The 25904-nt window shown below is 37.3% G+C and overlaps 1 protein-coding gene across 1 annotated transcript in view; it reads left to right on the forward strand.

The window, feature by feature from the left end:
* Positions 1 to 837: 837 nt before the first annotated feature.
* LOC104512885 (gamma-aminobutyric acid receptor subunit alpha-1-like) overlaps positions 838 to 25904 on the forward strand; it is a gene marked incomplete at its 5' end in the record, with an annotated part of 25235 nt that continues 168 nt past the window's right edge. Inside the window, 7 exon segments of the mRNA XM_010156057.1 lie at positions 838 to 905; positions 6659 to 6879; positions 8523 to 8605; positions 15294 to 15437; positions 19631 to 19783; positions 22243 to 22445; positions 25756 to 25904. The exon segment at positions 25756 to 25904 is cut by the window's right edge and continues 1 nt beyond it. Coding sequence (XP_010154359.1) covers positions 838 to 905; positions 6659 to 6879; positions 8523 to 8605; positions 15294 to 15437; positions 19631 to 19783; positions 22243 to 22445; positions 25756 to 25904 — 1021 coding nt within the window.

Here is a 25904-nt window from a genome sequence, read left to right on the forward strand (position 1 = left end):
TTCTATGATTCTATGAAATGTACATCCTTGAAATCACAGAGTAGTCTAGTTTTATGGTATGGCATATACATATAATCTGTGTTATGCACATGCTATAAATTTCTGAATTATTTATATTCATCTATCATTGAGGCCTATAAAACAAATTTGGTAGTTTAAGAGAAATCTAATGTTAGTGCCCATATCAATTTAAAAAGATATCTAAACCATTTACAAACGGTAACATTTATACATAAGTAAAAAATTGTGGTAGAGAAGTTTAGCTGGCATTTATTTAGAAAAATTTAACTCCTTTTTGCTTATTGCAGTTAAAGGCAATGCAGCCATTTCTAACTCATGCCAATAAAATATCTTCATGTTTTTATACACTGTAACATGTTCTCTCTCTGTCTCTGTTTTTATTCTATGTTGCTGTGTCTCAATACAAAATACACAACTCATATGCCCAGGGTTAATTATTAGAGACCTTCATTCAGCTTGCCCAGAAACAGAGTACTCAGTGAGACTTTTGAATACTGTCTAAATAGCACTGTTGATATTCTCAGACAAGAAGACTTATTAGTCAAAGAGTTTTACACAACAAGGGAACTATAGCTTCTGTACTGTGACATGTCTCGAAAAGTTCTGTGGAAACACTGTAACAAAAAATTGTTGCTGACAATATTGACTGTGAAATTACATCTAGAAGCAATAAATTATCAGGACTGTATTGTGGACCAATTTTAGAATGGCTAATCAAAGCCAATAATTTTTCTATTTATTGTGAGAATTGGTAGTGGTTAGATCTAATGAAGACTGTTGATAGACACTCACTGTCCTAATTTCCTGCTTCATCAGAGCGTGTAACTGAAGTGAAGACTGACATCTTCGTCACGAGTTTTGGGCCTGTTTCAGACCATGACATGGTAAGTGATGGCTTATGTTTCTATACCATTCATTTTCTCTTTTCACTTGGAGGATGAAAGATCTATGCAATAACTTATTTACTCCGTTTAGGGCCGGGCTTTTTTTAAACCCTTGGCTCCAAAATGCTGTCAGCTTTTATGTGCAACCATTCTTGCTATGTGACTGCATTTAAGTGCCCTGAAATTAGCAGCCTCAGTGACTTTAATAATGTGTTTTAACAGACCTTATATTTGCTACATAATATATTACGAAATGCATTATGGTTTGGATCTGTATTTTTCTGAGAGGGATTGCTTAGGTCCTTGCTGGCACATCACTGATCCAATTTGCTGAGAAAGATCATCATCTTAAAACGCAATTAACACTTATGCCTACAGTGTGACATCTGTACAGTCTAACCTGTATTTTTATATTAAAATCTACTGATCAATGGGAAGTGACTTTCCTAGATCTTGGCTGCTGAAAGAGAAGATTAATGAGAGAATTAGTGTCACTTCTTTATGGAATGAATATTAAAATAAAATTGCTAGATAACTGCAGGGGATGGAGAAGTTCAGAAAACTGAATGAAGATGTTGTGAGCCCTGGTCTTAAGAGATATTAAAAACTGTGTAATAATACAGATAAGGTACTTTAAATTTTGCATATAAATGAGGTCTTCATAAGTAGGTTGCTATTGACATGGAAAGCCTGCTCTGCAGCTGCTAGTATTTGCTGGATCCTGTGTTAGGATGAATGCTGAAAACATCCTCATTAATTTAAATGAAGAAAACAGTTCAACCTTGTAGCTGGCTACATTTACCTAATGACATTCACCAACAGGTAGAAAAAAAAAGCAAGAGAAAAAGTTATCACAGGAAAGAAAATAAGTTCCATTTCTTACCACAAAATTTCAGTGGTTTAATTTGAACTGAAACTGTACACAGGCCTTAAACACCAGAATATTACAAATTTCTGACTACTCAAAACAATGTTAAGGGTTGGAATAACAGAGAGAGTAATTTTTGCAAACCAGTTTATTTTCTTAAATGAACTTTATGCAAAGACATTGTTTACCTGATTGCTTGGAAAATAGCATTTATAAAGGTATAGTCAAATTTATAATTTCAACTGATGTCATGATATTTAGATGAGAAAGAACAGCTTGGGCAGCACAGACCTTTTGGACTGGTCGTTACGCTGAGAAGACCTACAAGAGAAGGATAATCCAGGAAAATAGCTAGACTGGTGACTTGTCTCCTCAGCACATACATACAATACTAAGTACTGTATATACCATGAAGAAGAATTTAAAACAAATTCAATCAATGACTTTTGCTTTTTGGTTATAATTTTGTGAAATTACAATGTCTGCTTATTAGTCTAAATTATACGTTAGAAGAGGGGAAATTTCTTGGATTAAAGATTGGTAGAAATCACTGACATCCACTGTTTGTATTCTGGTAGTTGGTTTAGCAAAACACTTCATCTTGCTTTCCCATTTCTGTCTCAAAATAGTAACCAACCACCACTGAGCAAACTGAAAACTTTGAACAGAGTCATGTGACTAATACATATCTATTTTACTTGAACAGTCTTTGAATTAAAGCTGTAGCAGCTGCAGTTTGTAAGGTATCTGAGGTTGCTCTGGTTTTTGTAGAGACCTGTCTTCTTGGGACAGGTCTCTTGTTATTCATTTCCTGAAAATAAATGTAATTTTAAGTATTGGGCTGAATATAGATTCTTGTGGGATGTGAATAAAAAAAAAGAGCGCTAGATATATGCAGGTGAATGTATGCTTTGTAGAGTTCTTTTCTATAAGCCAGCCAGCTAAGCTATTGTTTGCTCTGTTGAGTCAGATTTACTAGAAAACTCCAATAATGAATTGCAGTATAATAAACAAAGGGACATGAATGGTTTCCTACCTGCAGACATAAGTTTAGAGTAACTGATAGGCCTGCTGAATTACTTGGGACTGTATAATATTTTGGACTTCAACATCTACTTATACTTTTAGTTTCAGGTGATTTAATTATTAAGCAGAAGGTAAAGCTAATTTGACATTCCTAGGAAAAACTGATATTTGTCTGAGATTTGGGTTTTAAGGAAGAATAAAATACTGAAGCCAAAGATAATCTACTTTCAGAATTAGGAATCGTTATATTTGAAATAAAGTTACTGACTTCAGCTATAATTCAGTATAGCTGAATTACTACAGCATAAGTGATCACTACTTGCCAAAAAAAAAAAAAAGCTCAAAAATAAATAAAAACCCATACCACACTGGCTGCTGATTTTCTCTTAAAAAACAGGAGAAAGAATTCATTAGCTCTTAATAAAGTGTGTGACCAAGAAACACACAGGCAGGTGTTCATATGCCTTGAAAACTAAGGAATTACAGAAGAGTATTTAGTGTAAAACTCCTACTCACCACCCCTAAAAAGTAACTTGTGTGCAGCCTACACGTGCTGAGTCTTTTGCTTAAGAAAAAGTGTGAAAACCGAGACAGAAAGGGAAAGATAAAATGATGAGCGTACCAGAATATAAAGCTTATATTAATTTCAGTGTACACTTGGTGCTAAGTCCTCTATGCATACTACAGGTTGGTTGTAGACACCATCATTGGAGGACTACCCCAGATTCGCTGTGGTGAGCAGATTTACAGAAAGCGTAGGCTGGATTGTGGGGTTTGGTCACGGGGAGGCTGCACAAGCAGCTGTACTGGCACACTGAGGGAATGATGTGCTGCTGTCGGAGCCTGACTGATGGCTGGGAACCGGGAATGAGCTATTCCAGCTGACGCCATATGTTATGAAACTACAGCCACAGTGAGACATCGGCATACCTAGACCATCTGTTTGCAGGAATCCAATGAGGCAGTTATATAGATAGTAGGTTGATATATCAGGGAGTACATGGTGTTCCTACCCACTCTCAATACACTCTTTTAAGAGCAGCATAGACACAACCTGTTATTCTATAAAGAGAATGTCTTGGCTTGTTCTTAAACTTGTGAATAAAGTTAAACAGGAGAAAAGCACTTTTTAAAACAAAATTATCTTTTTTTGGAAGAACTTTGCAGGTTTTCAGGCATGTTCTCTCTGATGGTGGTTTGAACTAATCAACAGATGAATGGCTATTCCCACCTGACTGTCATTTTGGGGAGATTTTGGATGTATGTTATCTGGAATAAGAAGAATTTTAAAATTAACTTTTTTCATAAAGACAGAATTCTTTTTTCCTAACAAACCTCCATTCCGGCATTCCATACTGTAAGCTCTTCAGGAACGAATTTCTCTCTCACTACCTTCCTGTACAGTACCTAGTCTGACGTAGACTGCAGTGCGGTCTACTCTGTCATTGAACAGTCTCTAGAGACAGCTATCAGATGAGTAAATTAGAGAACATATATATCAAAGTGTTACAGATATTCAGCACCATACAACTTATTGCCAAAGTTCAGATAGGAACCTTTCTTTACTTGCACACGAAGAGTCTCCACTGTAGAGAATTTATTCCAAATTTCACCCTGCTCATATGTTTGCACATGGACTGCTGCTGTAGTACATGGTTTGGAGAAAATCTGCTGTTCCCTTGTTCTGTATGGCACCCTCCTGTAGAAGAAAGCCCTAATCAGAGTATCTGATGACTAGATTTTAAAGATCAGTTGTCTGTCAGGATTCATTTGAGGAGAATTACTCTATATGTTAAAGTGGGAAATGAAAGCTAAGGAGCTGAGAAATCTCAGCCAAAATAATTCATCCTATGCGCTGCAATGGCCTGAGATAGAGAAAGCTTCAGTCTGTGCCAGGCATGACCTGTCAGCTATTTTTTAATTGTGTTTTGTCTTATGCTGTCAGGTCCCTTACCAAGTCTCTCAGACTCCTTGTTCTTTTCCAGCATAAGAGCCTTGTGTTCATATAAAGTGAAGAACCAGACTCCCTGCTCTCAACCTGTACCACCTCCCACTCACCTCCTTCTTTGCAATTGAACGAGATAAAAAGGGAATGGCTTACACACACTGAAATGATATCACCTTCTGGGTATGTCTTTTACCTTTCCCATGTGTGTAGGAGAAAATTTTTCTTTGGAGCTAGTAGAACATAGAGGAAATCCAATATTTTAATGCCATCTACTGCTTTTCAAACCTCCTTCTCTCCTATTCTGCTGCACACCTGGGATAAGATTTTGCATACAGTTCAAAATAAGGCTCCAGCCCAGCAAAATTCTGAAGCAAATAGTTGGCTTTAAGTGCACAACTGCTGTCACTGGAGCTGCACAAATCCAGGCTTCATCAGCTCACTGAGCACATGATTAAAAAAATGGAAATACAATTAAGTATGCATCAGAATGATTCACGGGTCTGGGATGTAAATAATAATAAAGAAACCAAACACAAAACCTAAACAAACCCAAAGTAAGACCGCCTCATGGATTTACAATATTTCCACAACCACAAGAAATTTATTTACGCATTTCATGCCCTAAAACCAGGAAAAGCACACCACCAGTAGGAATCAGCATTCTTACTTGCTGATAGTTGCACAAGGAATAAACGTCTCACAATTGCTTACATTATACAGAGTGTTGCCATTTGTTAAAAGAAGAATCACAAGTCTAAGGGAGTCTGCCACAGAGACATTTTGCATACTCATTCCAGAATGTTTCTCTAACATACTCCTTGGGGCAGCTCTTTTCTTTATAGCTATGCGTGCCTTCACACACAGCAATTTCCTTTATTTCAAGATTTGCCATCTCCATTGGCAGGATCTCTCAGCAAAGGTTCATTTTCTCAGCTGAAAGATTATCATTTAGGTTAATTTTGAACACTGTTTGGATAGCTACTTTTGATGTTTATCACGATATCATAGCCATGAATGATGGAAGGGGCAGGGTAATCCCATACTGAACTTTCATGTCAGAGTGGAATTTTTCCGTGGGAAAATATTATACTATACTGCATCCACAGGAGTTTTTTCACATTTCCCCCCCACATATATCTATATTTTATGTATAATACTTCAACATCATTTTCCTAATTTCACCCTCTCCCTCTTAACTTTGTTCCTGTTGCTTTGTAACCAATAATTCTTTCATTTCATAGTGAGTGTTGGTTATTTTGATTCTCCCCATGTACACTGAGTCATCCACTGCATCCCTTACCCATTGGCCCAGTCTTTGCATAACTGAACGCTAATTCTTGGTCCAAAGCTATCCTCACAGCTGGTGCTCTCTTTAATCCAATGATTTGGCCCAATGAGCCATTCCCCATCTCATAAATCAGAATACATGATTTTAGTGAACTGAGAACTTTTTGCAGGTTGACTACATGTTTATGCTAATGAGACACTTGGAACAAAAGACTCTAGTAAGACCCTTTCTCACCAGGCTTGTTTTCTACTGAGAGACATATTCTTCCTGTGCTACGCATACTGGCTACAGAGCCACAGCTTCAAATTTAAGTTTTATGGAAGATGAAGAAAAAGTGAGAAAAGGGTGAATTATTTTGTTTCCACTATATTATATCTCAAATTTATGTCTAACTTTTGATATACTATTATCCCTAGCATTTATCCTGTTCAACACAGTAATATTGTAGCTATTTAATAACCAGCTTTAGGTATATTGTAAGTAATATAGAGAATAAACGTTCTGATAATTACTAATTTCATTAATAGTCATCTTGCTTCTAGGGAACGGTAAGAATACTTTTCAAGTTCTCGTATTGCAACGTATGGCATCATAAGTGTTTCCCTTTTTCTGAATTTGTGTAGGAATACACTATAGATGTATTTTTCCGCCAAAGCTGGAAAGATGAGAGATTAAAATTCAAAGGACCTATGACTGTTCTCCGGTTAAATAATTTAATGGCCAGCAAAATTTGGACACCGGATACCTTTTTCCACAATGGAAAGAAGTCAGTGGCTCATAACATGACAATGCCAAATAAACTATTGCGAATTACAGAGGATGGGACATTGCTATACACAATGAGGTGAGCCCTAAAATATTATATCCTTCATTTAGTTTGACAATTTAACTTGTTAAAACATCATATCTTCCAAACAGGAAACAGCTTCCTTTTTGAGCATAGTTTGATTCCTGCTTAGTAATTATTTTCACAATATGCCATGGAATGATGGACAAACCGAGGCATTTGCTGTGTTTATTTTTTCCCCTCCTGCTGTGCTACTTTTACACTCCCTGGATGTGTCTTAATGTTTGATTTTAAAAAGGTACCTATAGTATTACTAATCCATCAGTTTGCAGAATACCTTAATTTGGAGTTGCTTTCAATGATTCCATCAGCAAAGTATCATAAAGCCTGGAAGTTTAATATAATCTAGACTACTAGATATTGTATAGGGTCTTTAGTCTTTGGATTCTATAGAAAGCAGATTCTAAGAACTACCAAATGCACATGGAATTCATTGCCCATTTTTCATATTTTTGTGCTTGGGAACACAAAGCATATCAGTCAAAAAATAGACATTTCTTATTCCATTTATAACAACAAAAACAATTCACTAAAGCATTTGGAAAGTTAGGAGAAAAAAGTATTTTTGTGCTGGCATCACTGTTACTGGAAATATGTTATTCTTTTACTGGATAACTGAATTTAGCTATTCAGTTGTCAGCAGAGGAGTTAAATCCTTTTGAAATAACAGTGATACACAATCATGGAAACAGATTAAAAGTCTGCAAATTGACCAGTTAAAAAAAAAAGTATGCTGTCTCTGCAGAGCTACACATCCCTCATTTATGTCTCCCATGGAATCAAACAAGGTATAAAGTGATCCTGTTGACTCAAAGTCAAGGTGGATAACGTAGCACGTAGGTGAACACTGAGTTTTGTTTTAACAATTTTAAACATGTTTTTAAAAGTAATACAGTATTTGGAGGAAAAAAAAAAGTCTCCAGGCTTTCGGGAGCCTGTCAGATACGTTCAATTTATTCTGCAACTTCTTTCAAGACTGTCTAGGCTGGGGTAGAATCTGCTTGGCTCGTAGTTATACAAGTCGAGGTCAATTATTCTTGTCTTTCTAAGCGCTTGGCTGTTAGGGATTTAATCCACGAGAACACTATCTTGGCAGCACATTGTTCACATATGTCTCTTTTTTTGACCATAACCATTTCTATTTGCTTACCTTTGCAAGTGCCTTAATGCAATCTTCTGCCTAGTATTCAAGTATTATTGTTCATTCTGTGCTGATGTGTGGTATGTGACTGTTTTTGGTTTACTTAATCTCTTTTATTGAGAAACTTGTTTGCACCCAGGCTGATAGCCACAAGATTATTTCAACAAATGTCTGAGCATCCAGAGTGAGCCAGTTTAATGATGGCAGCAAGGAAGCAAGTTCAGTTTCTAATAGATTTTAATCCTCATGCCAAGTTAGAAGTCTGAGCATGTCTCTGCTGTACAGTGAAACATGGCAGAGGGGCAGAACCCGTCACACTGCTGCATCTGCACATGCCTGTCTGCCCTCCCATCCAGACAATTCAGGTCCCGTTTTAGCTGCTAATTAACCACATAAGAGATACTATGCTGTACTTATACTGTGTGTCTTAATAGAAGTCGATTTGCTATTTCTATGAAAGTAGAATAAATGTGTCCTTTTGCTCATTAATCCATTATAGATTGACTGTGAGAGCAGAATGTCCAATGCATTTAGAAGACTTTCCTATGGATGCACATGCTTGCCCCTTGAAATTTGGAAGCTGTAAGTTTATTTTAAATTGAGGTTTCTGCCTTTATAGGCCACTTTAGAAAAGTATTTTGCAAGTGAGAAAACCTCAAGGCTTTAATCTTCTTTCACTTTTATGCAGGGTTGATTTTTATTCTTCTATATATTTATATTTAATATAATGAACCTCTTCTGTTTCTTAATTATCTTCCAATGTCATTCCTGGACATATACAAAAAGAGAAAACTGACAGTGTTCAAAACATCTAGGAAAGTAGTTTGTCACATAGATAATATTGTTAATCTTATGGTTGCTTTATTTCGTTAAGACCCAAAATCAATGTTAGAGAAAAGTCATATAGACCATGGATAACTGAATTGGTTTAGGTGAAGACAGTTCCCCTACCACAGTCTTGGCACATTTAGAACAAAATTTTGCCTAAGATTATAAAATATTCATATTACAATCATGCAACATTTCTGCAAGTGGAAAATTTCACAAATCTCCGAGTAGAGTCCTACACTTGTAGCAAGAACTAAGGTTCTCTAACCTTAGGTTAGAGAACACACTGAACAAAAGGAAATGTAATTAAAATCAGTGCAATAACTGACAAAGCTTTCTTTAAGTTGGGAATTTCCCTCAGATTTTTGATTTGAATAACAACCAACCTGACACTGATACTTTCAAATTTAGCTAAACATAATAACATAATATTTTTTAAAATGAAATATAGCCCCCGTCAACTCTTTAAGTTTAAAAAAAAAAAAAAGTGGAGCTGTTTTACTCGGTTGGTTCAACACAAACAAGGAAGACAAAATGTATGGGAGATGTAATAGTGTACAAATTGTTTCCTCAATGGGTATTTTTTTCTAGTAGAAATGGGTCGTTTCACTGATAATGGGTACTTAGTGGCTTGATCTATTTTAGAAGTCAACAAACAGAACACCCAATTCATTCTTCATATGTTACCAGACAGGGTGATAATTTACTTTGGGCTGAATAGCTCTATGTTTACCATGAGAAAGGACTGATGTTTTGTCTTTAAAGAGCTACCAGCCTCCTAGATAAGAGTTGGAGAACAAAAAACTCATACAAACTTGGACTATAACTGACAAGAATAGTTTACTGGTTGGATGTTAAATTTTGTTACTGCACTCCCAATAAATCTTTCCAGATCTCCTGTGAAACAGAAAGGGGTGAGGGAGAAACCTTACTCAGCTAATAATAGGGCAAATAGCTGTAGATTAATAACAGGAGAGAAACCTGTGCACCTGAGGTCCCAGTTAGATCAGGGGTAGTTGCAGGATTGAATTTCTTTTGAAATGCATATTAACATGTTTATGCAGACTGCATGCTGAATCTGGGAGGTGGGAAGATACCTAGTCGTGCATAAAGCCTGCTAATGCAAAGTTAAACCATTACAGTTTTTGAACAAATGTTAGCTACTAGATTGGATTTTTAAAGACTTGGTAACACACCTCTCACCAGATATGTGCATCATTGAGCAACAACATAAACACTAGACACTCCCTAGTCTTAACAGTAGTTCCCATTCGTTTCTTACTTGGAGTACTTCCTGGCCCTCTGTGTCCCAGAGTAATGTACTCTTGGTTCACAAAATGTATAGCGTTCCAGATTACTAAGGTTCTCAATTAAATGATTAAGAGACTCAGAAATTATGAATAAAAAGGCATAGACCATATGGATTTCAATACAACTCCAGTACCACACCATAAGGTAAAAAGCAAGATAGCAAAAAGACATGTAAGTGTATCTGCATATCTTTTGCATCTAAATTGGTTACCTTTTGGCCTACAATTAAAAAAAAAAATTATCATAATATCCATGATTTTCTTAAATTTAAAAAAACCTCAATGATATTTCTGATTGAAATATTGGTTCATATCCTTCTGATGTTGAGGGCCTCAGAGCTGGATGCAGGACTCCAGGTGGGGTCTCATGAGAGCAGAGTAGAGGGGGAGAATCCCCTCCCTCGACCTGCTGGCCACTATTCTGATACAGCCCAGGATACGGTTGGCTTTCTGGGCTGCCAGTGCACACTGCTGGCTCATGTCCAGCTTTTCGTTCACCAGCACCACCAAGTCCTTCTCCTCAGGGTTGCTCTCCATCCGTTCTCCTGCTCCCCCTCCGTCCCCCCCCCAGCCTGTCCTTGTGCTTGGGATTGTCCTGACACATCTGCAGGACCTTGCACTTGGCCTTGTTGAACTTCATGAAATTGGCACAGGCCCTCTGCATGGCATCCCTTTCCTCCAGCGTGTCAACCGCATCACATAGCTTGGTGTTGTTAGCAAACTTGCTGAGGGTGCACTCAATCCCACCATCCATGTTGCTGACAAAGATGTTAAACAACACCAGTCCCAACACCGACCCCTAAGCAACGACACTCATCACTGGTCTCCACTCAGATATCAAGCCATTAACCACAACTCTCTGAGGGCAACCATCAAGCCAATTCCTTATCCACTGAGTGGTCTACCTGTGAAATTCATATGTCTCCATTTTACAGACAAGGATGTTGTGCAGAACAGTGTCTGATGCTTTGCACAAGTCCAGGTAGATGACATCAGTCATTCTTCCCTTGCCCACCAGCATCGTAACTCCATCTTAGAAGGCCAACAAATTTGGCAGGCACAATTTGCCCTTAGTGGATCCATGGTGGCTACCACTGATCATCTACTTATTTTCCATGTGCCTTAGCATATTTTCCAGGAGGAGCTGCTCCATGATCTTGCCGGGCACAGAGGTGAGACTGACTGGCCTGTAGTTTCCCAGATCTTCCTTTTTTCCCTTTTTAAAAATGGGGGGTTGTGTTTCCCCTTTTCCAGTCAGTGGGAACTTCACCAGACCACCACGACTTCTCAAATATGATGGATAGTGGCTCAGCAATTTCATCTACTAATTCTCTCAGGCCTTGCAGATACATCTCATCAGGTTCTATGGACTTCTTTATCTTCAGGTTCCTTAGATGGTCTCAAACCTGGTCTTCTCCTACAGTGGGTGATTCTTCATTCTCCCAGTCCTTGCCTTTGCCTTCTGTGACTTGAGCAACACGGCTCAAGCACTTGCCAGTGAAGACAGGCAAAAAAGTCATTGAGTACCTCAGCCTTCTCCATATCCAGGGTGACTAGGTCTGCCATTTCCTTCTGGAGAGGGCTCGCATTTTCCCTAATCTTCCTTTTATCACTGATGTACCTATAGAAGCCCTTCTTGTTGCCCTTGATGTCCCTAGCAATTTAATTCTATCAGTGCTTTAGCTTTCCTAGCCTGATTGTTGGCTACTCATACAATTTCTCTGTATTCCTCTCAGACCACCTGTCTTTGCTTCCACCCTCTGCAGGCTTCTTTGTTTGAGTTTGTCCAGGAGCTGCTTGTTCATCCACGCAGGCCTCCTGGTGTTTTTACCTGACTTCCTCTTCATTGGGATGCATTGCTCCTGAGCTTGGAGGAGATGATCCTTGGGTATTAACCAGCTTTCTTGGGCCCCTCTTCTTTCCAGGGCTTCATCCCATATTCCTCTACCAAGCAGATCCCTGAAGACGTCAAAGTCTGCTCTCCTGAAGTCCAGGGTAGTAAGCTTGCTGTGCGTGCTTCTCGCTGCCCTAAGGGTCTTGAACTCCACCACTTTGTGGTCGCTGCAGCCAAGGCTGCCCTTGAGCTTCACTTATTCCCCACCAGCCCCTCTCTGTTGGTGAGAACAAAGTCCAGCATAGCAACTCTCCTTGTTGACTCCTATATCACTTGGTGTAAGAAGTTATCATGAACACATTTCAGGAACTTCCTGGATGGCTTGTGCCTTGCTGTGTTGTCCCTCCAACAGATATCGGGACACTTGAAGTCCCCCATGAGGACCAGGACTTGCGAACATGAGGCTACTCCTATCTTTCTATAGAGGCCTTCATCTACTTGGTCTTCCTGATTGGGTGGCCTGCAGCTGACGTCCACTGTCATGTCACCTCTCCCTGCCCTCCCTTCAATCCTGACCCATAAGCTCTCGGTCAGCTCCTCATCCATCTAAAGGCAGAGCTCTATCCACTCCAGCTGGTTGTTGGCATAGAGAGCAATACCTCCTCCTGGTATTCCCTGCTTGTCCTTCCTAAAGAGCCTGTATCCTTCCATTCCAAAACTCCAGTCAGAGCAGCCATCCCACCTCATCTCCATGATGCAGATAAAATCATAGGTCTGCAGTCGTGTGCACGTCTCTAATTCAGGTGACCTTCTAATCCGGGATTCTCATGGGGAAAAGTTCCTTCTGTACCATGGTTTTACTGCAAATACTGCATGGGGAATTCACTGCCCAGAACAGGTCCTTAAAGCTGGACCTCTGCCTTCCTTCTCATCAGATTATATGTCATAATTATTAAATTACACAATATTTGTCTCAATATTAATTACTGTTCTAAAAAGAAATATCTCCCCCAGGACAAATAGACCCAAGCAAGATAGGAAAAAGGGACTCACCATTTTACATAGAAAAAGAACAGTTCTTATATTTAATTCACACTTTTTCAGTGGGAATCATATTTAAATCCATTTGGGACATTTCTGTCAAACAACTAGCAATTCATATTAATCATCTTAATGGACTGAAAAATTTACTGGAAAAGACATTTAATTGTCATGCTTCAAGTGCAGACTACAATATTACACTTAGTAACTCCCCAAGGTAGTGTTTGCCCAGCTTTGTTTGTTTTCAATTAAATTGGATAAGAGTTTTTCCGTGTCCTCCACTGTTACTTGTCACTTGTTGGAGCTGGATTCAGAAAAGCCTCATACTGAAGGAGTTGCATGTCTCCTACGGACTCTGCCCATACTGTAGAGGCCGATAAATGTTTGACCCAGCTCCAAGGCTAAAGTGATTTGCCAAAATAGCAGCTTAAGCTAGAGGTTATTCCAATGTAAATTCAATTTGACAAATGCTAAAGAGCTTCTGGAACAACAGAAAGCCGTACTTCGGCAAAACAAAATCAGAAAGGCAGATGTTTTTCTCAACTCTTACCACAAAAATCTGATTGTCAGTTAAAAACAAAGGCCGCTCTGGAAAGCAGCAGTGATAGGAGCAAAAGACTGTATTACTACTTATGCAGTATCTGAATTGGGAGCTAAACAGAGCACCGAATCTGACGTTGACAGGGCAGAGTGAGCTCATTTCCAGCACTGATGAGTGTACACCCTTCCCTCTAACCCAATCTAGTCGTTCTCAGAAGTATAGGAAGATATAGCATAGCAGTCCTCTCTCTTCCAAACTACTCTTATGCTTCAGAACATGTAAAATGCTTGAAAATTAATGTTACTATTGCCACTTTTTCTTCATGTGACTAGATTAGCAAGCCAGTTCTTGTACTTACTGTGGCCATTATTTTTAAGATCAGAATTATTAACCATTGATTCCAAAAAGCTATATATATGTTAGAGTGCTTGGGGAATATGAACTCTCAGGGCAGAAGTGCCCTTACACTTCAATAATGCAGGATCGAATGCCGTTTTAATTTGCCAGCACACTCCATCCAACACCAACTCTTCAATACAAACTGTTATCACTTACATTGATAAGATAAAATTACTAACTCACAAATGAGATCAAGCAAATCAGAATTCTCCTTTCCTTTTCTGCTTGCCAGTCCTGAAAAAAAGATAAAATCTCATTCTGTAGGAAGGAGTCAAGTGTATTTTAGATGCCCTAAGATGTCCCAGCTGCCTTTGGTGGGTGTAAGCTTTATGTAGGTTCTGATCACACATTCCGTCCCATACATGTCTTGGATACTCTTAGGTGTGAAGAACGACATTAGACACCTCTCTGTAGGCAACCAACTCCCACCCTAACTGTTCAGAGCAAGAGCTGTTGGACTCCAGACTATGCAAAATAACAGAAAATTACTTCGGGACTAAGATTAAAAATAATTATATATAGTCTGATGCCTGAAATAACATACTAAAACCAGCACAAAACACCTGGATGGCATCTGCAGTATGCTGAATTATCTATGTAACATACTAGACTACTTGAGTTTGGAGAGCCCACAGTGATTTTCTTCTGCTTTCATCAAGAATCAAATAAATGTGAACTGAGGGTGAGCATTTCCCAGAAATAACCAAAACAAAAAAATAGATTAATTGTGATTTAAACTCACTCAGAATTAGGCAGGCTCAGAAATGTCTGCTATGCCTGTTATACAGAAAGAACACTGAGAGTCAGGGTTAACCAAATGGAGAGCTCTAGCCAGGATCATGGTAAGAAGATCACTGAAGCCACTCCGAGAAAGACTTATTTTCTTACAGTGGCCCAGACAACACCACACTATGACAGATTGAAAAGACTGGGGCTCATCTTTCTTGACAGTAGTTAGAAGTTAGAAAAAGAGTTGGAGTCCTTGCATGCCCATGAAATTGCACATCTCAGTCTCACTTCTGGTTACTCAGATTCTACACAGATAGGAATGATGTAAGGGATAGACAGATTTTCATGCTATTGATGACCAAACTTAACCCACCCCTATAGCAGATATTGAGCTAATCATTATATGGATAGACCTATAAAATCAGTTATATTTCCCATAGATAAAAAATTCCAGTAAAATTGTTGTGGGTTTCTACAGATAATTAAAGAAAATTTAATACTCAAACTACTGCTGAAAACATTGTCCTGATAAAACCATATGGCAATGGAAGGTGCAAAGCTGAAATTCAATGTATTTCTTTAAATTAGATGCTTATACCAGGGCAGAGGTGGTGTATGAATGGACACGGGAACCAGCAAGGTCAGTGGTTGTAGCTGAAGACGGCTCTCGATTGAACCAGTATGATCTCCTTGGACAAACTGTGGATTCTGGAATTGTTCAGTCCAGTACAGGTTTGTGAAAAAGTTTTTGGGGGAAGGGTCATATTTAACCGTGCAAACGTAATTTAGAGCCAGAGAAGAAATACAAAGACCAAAGAGTGAGAGACATAAATTGCAATATATGAGCTTCAGATTAGGAAAACACGACTGAAAAGATAACATATCCAGGGATTATTTTCCTACTTCAGCTGGTGGTTGAAATATTTGAACAATTCCTGGAGGCAGTGAAGTAAGTTGCTAATAGCAAGCATACAGTTTCTCAAGAAGGTATTTAGAGAGTGAAAAAATATATGCCATCAAATTAAAAAACCATCTGCAACATCCAACCAGAATTTAGGTGTCTTAATGCTAACACCAGTTTTAACTCCAGAACTACTGAGATAGAGAAATATAGCTGGTGTCTATAGTATTATATACATGTAACACTGAAGCTGGCTAAAAATCTTTGGTTTTTCATTTTGCAGTGTTCGTTTCAAGATGTAATAATTTTTGGGTTTTTGAGGGGTTTTTTTTGTTAATAATTTGGAAGGAGTACAAAGACCTAAATACAGTAATAACCTGAGCATTGGACATGAACAAGAGCTCAGTGTTGACTAGGCTGACTACTGTTCAACGGACCAGAAGAAGCACGGCATTAGGAGTAGTGTTGTATTGCTTTGAATGCACCCAGTGTTGTCACTGAACTAGAGAAGTACGCTAGTACCTGCGTAAACCAAACTTTCTAATGTGTCATTCATAAAGTCGGTGAACATTTAAAGAAAAGTGATTCAATATAAGGTAAACCTAAATTCATATCTGAATTTTTTATTTAGCTTGCCAAAATATAATCACCTGCTGTATTAAGCCAACAAAATTTCTCACAGACAAAAGTTTCCAGTGAACCAATATTCATGTTACTGCTTGGAAGCTTCTGTTCGGTTTATGTAATCATGAAAGAAGTAAGTTGGATGACAGCAATAGGGATTTTGAAGGATTTTGACAATCCCTTTGTCCTCTGATCATCTCTGTCTTAAGAGATCACATATGTAATGAAAATCGGGCAATTTTAAGATGATATCTATAGTTGTTTGGAATTCCAGATATATTTACCAAGAATTTGGGTGTAATTGGTTTACTCTAGACATTCTCGAACTGTTACATGATTTGGTAAATCCAGAAAGCGCACACACACACGCACCCTTTTTTTTTTTTTTTTTTTTTACTTAATTTCTTCCCTTGCTAGTAGGCCATCTGCTATCCTTATTTCTGGATCTAGAACAAGATAACTACAAATACTGATTTTTTTGACAAGAGAATCTTGAAAAACTAACACTTTTTTATAGCACAGTTATTCATCTATGCTGGCAGGGGAATGTACAGGTAATACAGTCTTAAAAAGGGTATTCAATAAATTAAATAATAATTATTGCTGCTGCAGGATTTTTACTCACAATGGTATACTTTTTTCTGATGTTCCATAAATCTGTTGAGAGGATGCTCTTCTTAAAGAGTTTTTCTATTGGATGACATGGCACAAGTAGTAAATAAAAAATAATTTTTTAAAATTAATGGCAAAGTAAGCCTTACTTCTTACATACAGTGATGGAAAAAGTATTATAGCTAAACTCAGTTCCGCACCTCAAACCTTATGTCTGATGTGATATACATCAGTTTTAGGCACTCACCTGGTGAACTGAGTTTATAATAAATAGTTTACAGAACACTGAGTAATAGATTTGATGTAACTTTACTGAATTATCAACTGTTTTCTTTTAAGTACACAGGTTAGTTTACACTGCCTGAGCATTTGGCTCATTGACTGTCATACACTGTAGAATCAAGAGCTGGTTAAAACCTGCAGCTTCAGAGTGTTGAGCACAGGCACAAACTCTTTCAGAGCGCTGGAAGTATTCAAATGTGGAAAACAGTTTGAAACATTAAGTTAATACAGATGAAGGAGCTGTATGACCACTTTTAAATGCTTCATATTGTGTTATATGTATAAACTATTTAAACTTCATGGAATAAATAAAATGAAAAATAAATTTATCTGCTCAACAGAGTTATTTGTACATGACACAAGGAATTCCAATGAAGCTAAAACAGAATAACTTTCTAACTTCTTTGAATAAGAGAATGTAAGATGCATAAGCTACAACTTGTGAAAGCCTTGTATTCAGATACTATGAATATAGGAAATATTTTGCTCAAGAGCTATTTGAAATTTTAGCTTGTAGGGAATTTTATGGCTGAATTACAAACCTTTGAAAACAGAATTACAAAGAAATTGCTGGGAAGTTAGAGAGCGCTCAGCAGCTATCATGAATGGCTGTGCTTTTCAATTAAAAAAGGCTGTAAAATGTAGGAAACTAAAGATTGCGTAAATATGTGGAGTATTTTCATGTCCTGCAGTTATTTAAATAAACCTCAACAAAGATCTACTATCTTCTAGGAAATTACTGCAATCCGTTAGTACTTCGAAGATTTAAAAACATTTTTTTGCCTTGTAACTGAACTGTAGGCATTATTCTAGGCCTATGCCCCATTCTCTCCTCATGGCATTACCTTTAGCTGACTTCTAGCTCAGACCTGCTGCAATGCTTAACAGATTCAGTAATCCCTGTCTTAAATTGCCTTTATGCTTTGAATCTTGTTCTCATTTTCCAGAGGTTAAAAATACTTTGATAATTTAGGCGGCTAAATAAAGCTTCAGAGTACAGTAGTGTGTTCACTCTGTATTCTTAGCTTGCCATCTACAATCACTGAATTAATTCTGACATACCGTTGTGAGCATTCTATATCTGATTGCATTAAAATAGCTTCCCACGTCATATTTTAGTAGATAAAATTAAATTATTGGCTCTTCTAGACAAGGCTGGCACCCTTCATAAGATCATAATCTCTGGTACACAGGAAAAGAAGGTTGTTTCTGTGGAAGTTAAAGAAAGATGGGCAAAATTCAAGTAATAAGCCCACTACACTAGTTCTGCCAGTCCTATTTTTGAAAGAAAGTTTTCCTTGTATATAATTTGCTTTATCTCTCAATCCATAATTGATTCTCTTTTCCCCCTTTGCTACTGTTTTTTATTGAAACATACCAGGAGTATTGTCACATCTTATTTATATGCTTTCCTCAGGGTTATACACTGAGCAAGATTGTTCAAATGAATGTTCTTTTAGACTCTGAATTAAAGAAAAGGGCATTTGACATGCTTGGTGCATAAGCAGTCAATGTCTAGACATAGTTTTTCAATCCAATTTAAGCTTTTCCTGTACAAGAGCAACTTATCTTTCCAACTGCCTATATTTTAAAATAGAATAACAGTAATTTCACATGTCATCTCCAGTCTAGACAAAGGTTTCTATGCAGTTACATGTCCACGTGTTTCTTTCCTAAGATAATGTTTATTGCATAATAATAAGAAAAAAATCTGCTAAAAAAAAAAAAGCCACAACTATGGGTTTTCCAATCTTTTGAGAATATACTGTTTTTCAAAATCCATTTTCAATTATGTAAATAGTGATCTGAAAACAAGGCATTATTTACTGTGCTCTGCCAGGAAATACATATAGAGTTACATAAAGAGTCCTTTCAATTGCAATTAGAACACCCAGCTCATATGTTCCTGTAGCACTCAAAAAGTTAGTGCCAATGAAAGTATTCTGTGTTATTCTTGCATTGTCCATTTACTTAAGGAGAGGATAATCGTTTAGTAAAGTAACTGAATTAGCAGTACAGGAACACTTAATCTTCAGAGTACATAAAGCACAGACAATGGTAATGCAGACACAATCACATCAACAATTACACCTTAAGCCCAGCCCAACTCAAACACTTCTGAGTGCCTGTCCTGATTTAGTCTTTATATAATGTTTACGTGTGTGTATTATGATGGGTTTCCATTTTCTAATTTGAATTTCTGATCCATAACCTAAGACCTTTCATGAGAGGTGTAAACAGTCACCAGTTAACACAGGCTTCCATTCACTACTCAGCAGAGATGAAAAGATATAAATTTAATTAGCATTTCCCAGAACAGTCTGGTTTTATATTATTAGTGGAACTTCAGAAACTGCTTTATTGAATGTTTTCTTCAGAGCTGACCCAATTTGATTTAAGGACTTTTTTTTGCAATAGGGGTGAATATAATGAAAATTTCTTCCTATAAAGCCCTCTAATTGTGTATTTATAAAAGCTTTAATGTTCCTATTTTTCTTGGTTTTAGGGGAATATGTTGTTATGACTACACATTTTCATTTAAAGAGAAAGATCGGTTACTTTGTCATCCAGACTTATCTGCCATGCATCATGACAGTGATACTGTCACAGGTGTCCTTCTGGCTTAATAGAGAATCCGTTCCAGCAAGAACTGTGTTTGGTAAGTGAGACCTATAAACCGCTTGGCAATCGTAAGCCAAATAGATTTAAGCAATGTTATGGTAAAACTAGTAATGCTTAACACTGGAGGACAGGACATAGTGCAGTACACAGTAGTTAACACATTTCTCTGAAAAGATAGAGTAGAAACTGATTTAAGGTCCAAAGCTTTTCAGCTGTTTGTAAAGAGAGACCTGAAAATATCTTAAGCAATCTTACAGTTCAACTTTTCCAAACCAGTAAGTATATGAATCAAACATTTCTGACAATGGCAATGACATTCATGGTGGGGATTGTCAAAAAGGCTTTAATCAATGAGTGTTGCTCATTTGACATCCTTAAGCCCTTTGAAAATTCATACCGTAAAAATCTTTTTCATCAGTCCCTTTTGCAGGCTGCTGCTAAAGGCATCTTGTTGCAATCAGTGACAATTTATTGTGCTTACAGTGGTGGATAGATGCACTCAGCAAATGCAGTAAGAGGGAAATCTAAAGGACCCTACACAGTTGGTCCCTCGTGTTTTAGCCACTGCTTGCAAATGCTTATTTCAAAATTAGAAACAAACAACTAGCGTATTCTTTGGAGATATTTATCCAAGTCAAGTACATAATTAAAAAAAGAAAAAATGAAAGATGTAACAAATCTTCTGTTAGGGAAAATAGAACTTGAGATTTCTGCTATGTGACCTAGTGATTTTTGTGATGTTTAGATGGGGCACCTGAACACCTTTGGCAGAAGCTGACAGCCAGGTTGCTTTTACACTAGTTTCCCTAGCTCAGGACACTTCTGGGGCAGGACACCATGGGCGCCTTTAGACTGGACACAGCAAAGCCAGAGTCACGAAGCCTGATGTTGAGAAATGCAGACTGAAACTGCTCTTAAACAAGAACTATTTTTACTGACCTTTTCTGGCACTCTTACAGTTTCTCAGTGCCTCTGGAAATCAGTCACAACTTGCATATCCTTAGACCTCATGAAACAAGTGGAGGTCGTCTTCACTGAAGAGTGGTTTAGACCACAGTATAATTAAATTTCATTTACATAATACTGTTTAGGTTAGCTTCTAAAATTAGTTCTGAATTTTTATCATTAACTTCACTGAGAATTAACCTGGGACTTTTATGGGCCTCTGTAGTCTAAGCTACTGAAATTGTAACTGTTTTACCTTTTTGCATGTGCTATTTAAAAAATACGTCAGATGATCGGTTTGAAATGCTATATTTCATTGTCTCTAGATGGAGAACAAAAATTCCTAGTCTCACAATCAATAATATATAATACTGCACAGTGCTCAAGCTGCTGTCTTCACAGGCTGCAGAACCCACACATTGCTGAAAGCTTTCATTTTCAAAGTCGGTTATTTCGTAAACAGCCTTGTGTTTACTCCATCATTATGTACCAAGATAGGTTTTTAATTTCTTAGTGGCAGTGAAAAAATGTTTCAGAAAATTTATGTCTTTTAGTCCACTTACTACCACAGATGATAAGTTACAAATCCTTTTTTGCTACTAGGTAAGAGAAAAATAAGCTCACTAGTAACGAGTGAAAGGCAAGATTAGGTTGTCTCTCAGGGAAATTTCTTCCTCATTAATGCAAGAAATGCAAGCTCTTTCCACAAGCACGTAAATACATTGTTCGTTATTTGGCCTATTTTTGACCATTGCACATTTTCACTAACACTCACTGCAGCGATGATGAACTCGCAAGACACATTCAATACGTGACATTGCAGTTGTCAAGGTAACCTGGGAACATGTGATTTGATGTAAATGTCTAGCCTGCACTTGCAGATTTTTTTTTTTTCAAGCAGCTGCAAGCAGAGTGAGTTCAATACAGTCCTGTTTGCCCTCTGGCCAGCCAAGGGAAAAGGTTCATCACCAGTGGCAAGATCTGGTATCAGAAATGCAAATTACATTATCATTGTTACATAAATTCTTTGCTATTTTCAAGACATCAGTGGATTAAGAGACAGAAATCTGTAAAACCATCAATTAAAAAAAATGTGATATCACATATAGCTTAGCGCATTTACGTATACATTTGAAGGAGCATATACCAAGTAAGGTGAATGAATATATTAAATATCTTAGAACTGTTTCAAGTACAAACTAAAAATGTTAAATTGCTACGTCCATAGGACAGTTCGCAGGGCATGCATAAAGAACAGCAACAATGACTCTCCAAATACCAGGAAGCCTAAAGTAGTGCCGAGTTCATAACTCAAAATATTATTTCCTTTCCAAATTTAAAATATTATTCTACTACAACAGTGTCAAAGAATAAAGGTATAAAAGATGTTTTGAAGATCCTGAAACTTCCACAGAACTTGAAATCTAGTATCGTCAGTTAGCAACAGAAGAATTAGGGGTGAAGACAAGGCTTTCCCTTCTCTTTCAACAGTTGAGAAATGAACAAAATATAGCCACTGATCTGAAGACACTAAAACTGTTTGCTTTGCAGGAGTGACAACTGTCCTGACAATGACCACTCTGAGCATCAGCGCAAGGAATTCACTCCCCAAGGTGGCCTATGCCACTGCTATGGATTGGTTTATAGCAGTGTGCTACGCCTTTGTGTTTTCTGCACTCATTGAATTTGCAACAGTGAATTACTTCACGAAGAGAGGCTACGCATGGGATGGCAAAAGCGTTGTTCCTGAAAAGGTAACAACACTAAATATCTATCCCCACAGGTATACTGTGTCATGCTTGGTCACTATGTGGGAGTTCTTTTTAGCTCATTAGAAATTTTTATTATTTAGAATAGTAATTATTCCAAAAGATTTTCCTCATGGGTTCACACACAGAATTTCTACACATAAACAATAATTACTTAGACATTGTGTACCTAAATACTACTTCTGGATTATATTTAATGCAATTAGTAATTAAAAATTTTACTGAGATTTTGACTTGGGTAGCTGAGCAGAAAGAAGATAAATGTGTATTTTTTTAAGGGAAGGCAATTAACTTTCTAATACTCAAGCAAGAGAAAATATGGATATTTTAGAATAAACCTAGGAAAAAAACTTGATCACGACCAAATAAATCACTGCAGGGCTTTTTCTTTCCTTTCTTTTGCCTCATATAACTTTCCTATTCTTTAAAAACAGAAATATTATTTTTAATTCTTAGTCTATAGTAGAAATTTATTTATTTTGGGGGAAGCATTGACAGTTGTGTTGTGAGTGTGTAGTCCTGATCCATACCTCCCTGAATGGAACGGAAACACATCACACTGACTCGCTGTGGTCTGGGAACAGATCCAGTCTGTTAATCAGAGGTGGATTAAGAAATTATTGAGGACATTTAGGGGATGAAAGTTTCCCATTTCTTATGTGTTATCATGTCAGCTGCTTCTGTGAGGAAGCTCATTTGGTTGCCTTTTATTTTTTAGAGATCTTGAAAGAGTTTTAACTTGCCTAATTGGTTATTATGAACATTCACAGACTAGAGATTCAGCAGATTAAACATTTGGAGGAGCAGATGTTACTCATCGTACGTGAATATATGTGTTTAATTCAGGAGTGTATGCCTATATATAGTTATATAATTTTTTTGCTATTTTAGTTGCATAAGCCAGGGAGAAAACAGAAATAAAATTTATGCAATGACAAATAATACTAAAGTATTGCAAATGAATGAAGTAACAAAACAAACTTAGAATACTGAGTTGTTGGTTACTGATGATGCTTTCATTAAAAGCAATTTTTTTGATTCTTTGTTGTGCTCCTATCTTCATGATATCTATTGTAAAAAAAGGACTACATTAATAGAACAAAATCTGTACATGTCAAATATTGCCTTGCTAATATAACCTACCTTGTATCGTAGGTAATATTTTCAGCCATTTAATGTGTTTCAAAGAAAATTACATTTTCAGAAAAACACACCCCAATATAAAGACAATACTATAAAAACTGTTTAAAACAGTTTTGATTTTTATTAGATTTTGTTTATGGCTCTGCATTCCTCAGCAGGTAAGGGTCTTTATGTGTCATTTGACGTAAGTTAGCAAAGACATACCCTTCCGTGGTAGGGTGCATTATCTGCAGGCGCAAGCAAGGCAAGCTAACGGTGAACAGAGCATCGCAGCTACATAAAATTTAGAGCTCTAATTAGCTGTCATTTTACTTTTTCACAAAGCCAAATTTGACATTCAGTATTAGGAAGGACCCTGACTGGTGTCAGGACTTTCTGTGGATCAGATTCCTCATGACATTTAAATCTACAGAAAGAGTCTCCTCTGGGACTTCTGTGAGGCGGGTCTTTGCCTGCTGGATTTATTGCTGCTTACGAGAGTATCCAGCTGAGAAGGAAACCAGGCTGGCTTCATACTCAGCAAGCATGCTAGCAGCCTTCCTGCTCAGGAGGAAAAGAATGGACAGACAAATAGAAACATCTTTCCGACATCACCTTTTTCCTATTTTTTTCAACCTGTTTGTTCATCCTAATCAGCAGAAATATTCTAAGGAAACTTGAAGCTTTTTCCTAGCCTCAAGCAAAGCTGAATGTTGTTGTCATGAAATAAAGAGCGTCTACATCAGACTCATTATGTGAATCCATTTTCTTACTAAGTAGCAGAAACCTAACATTTCATCTTTCATTTTCTTCCTGTGTGGGGCTCCAAGCCATGCTTCAACAAGCCTCTCCCCACTTGCCCTGATGCTTTTGCAGCTTCCCTTCACATTCCCAAGTGTCCTGCAGGAGCCTATCTGCTCCCTCAAATTTCACCTCTTGAACACGATCTGTTTACCAAAGTCCCTCTGCTGGGTGGTCTGAATAGGTATTAATCTATAGCTGATCTGCCATAAAGAGTATGTTGGCTACGTTAAAAAAACCCAGAGAATGGTGTCTTGTGAAGTGACCACATTCTGCTAATATTTTCTCTTTAGCCATATCTTTCTTTTTCCTCCTAAGAGAATAAATTGGACAACATCTGCCTAATCTTTTCTGTGGCAAATACTGCCTAAATTGTTTCTACGCTCTTGAGATTTTTCTGTTATCTGGAGTTTTTTTCCTCATAATCAGAGGAACTTGGAGCCAACTGATGCTTTTCTTTACACCCCCTTAACGACCCACTACATCTCTCTTATGTTTATCCTTCTGCAACATCTGGAAAAAGGATTTGGACTGTCTGCAGCAGGGACAGTTGAATTCCAACAGATAACCCCAGATGTCAACATTTTTTTTTTTCCTACACGTAGATCCCAGAAGTAGAATACTAGGAAACACAAGGAAAAATCTAGATATGCTTTCCGATCAATAAGTTCTCCACTAAAAGATCTTCAATACAGTCTTGCCTTAGCAATATAAGAAGGTGAATGGAAAAATTATACAGCTATTTACATCCCTGTATGTGGAATAGCATTCTAGCAATTATGATGCAATTATAACATTCAAACAAGAACATTAAGTTTCTATTCCATAATGGATATGCTTTTAGTGTAAAGTGTTTGTGAACAGAATACTGGCGGCTTTACACTTTAGTAAGTATACCATTCTTTTAGTGCATGGTCCCATGATACTTTTACTGTATATTTTTATGTACCAACTCTGTTAGAATGCATCATATATCGTTAGTTGTCTTAATATTGGAAAGCTACATTAAGAAACTCAGTATCTTTTAAAGTTTTTGTCCTGGTCAAGAAGCACATTTGATTAAGGAAATATTGAATTTCTATCACTGTTGATTACCATTAAAGGTAATTTTGTTGATCAGAGAGCCTTGCTATCAGCATAAGTCCTCATTATAGTTTATCTATCATCTAATTTGGTTTAACTAATGTAAGTAACACAGAGGGATGATTCTGGTTTTGTCTTCACCTAAATATTTTGCATGAGACACTAACTTTCTTACATCTTATTACGATCTGTGGTATAAATTAGATCAATTGAAAAATTTTATGGTGCTTTTTCATAATTTTATCTGTTGAGAAGATCATGAGAATAAAATATTTTCTTCTCTCTTCAGCCAAAGAAAGTGAAGGATCCTCTCATTAAGAAAAATAACACATACACAGCTGCAGCTACGAGCTATACTCCTAATATTGCAAGGGACCCTGGGCTGGCAACCATTGCTAAAAGTGCAACAATTGAGCCCAAAGAAGTTAAGCCAGAAAC

The sequence above is a fragment of the Eurypyga helias genome, unplaced genomic scaffold (genome assembly GCF_000690775.1).
Source record: "Eurypyga helias isolate BGI_N326 unplaced genomic scaffold, ASM69077v1 scaffold2060, whole genome shotgun sequence".
In the NCBI taxonomy this organism is placed as follows: domain Eukaryota; kingdom Metazoa; phylum Chordata; class Aves; order Eurypygiformes; family Eurypygidae; genus Eurypyga; species Eurypyga helias.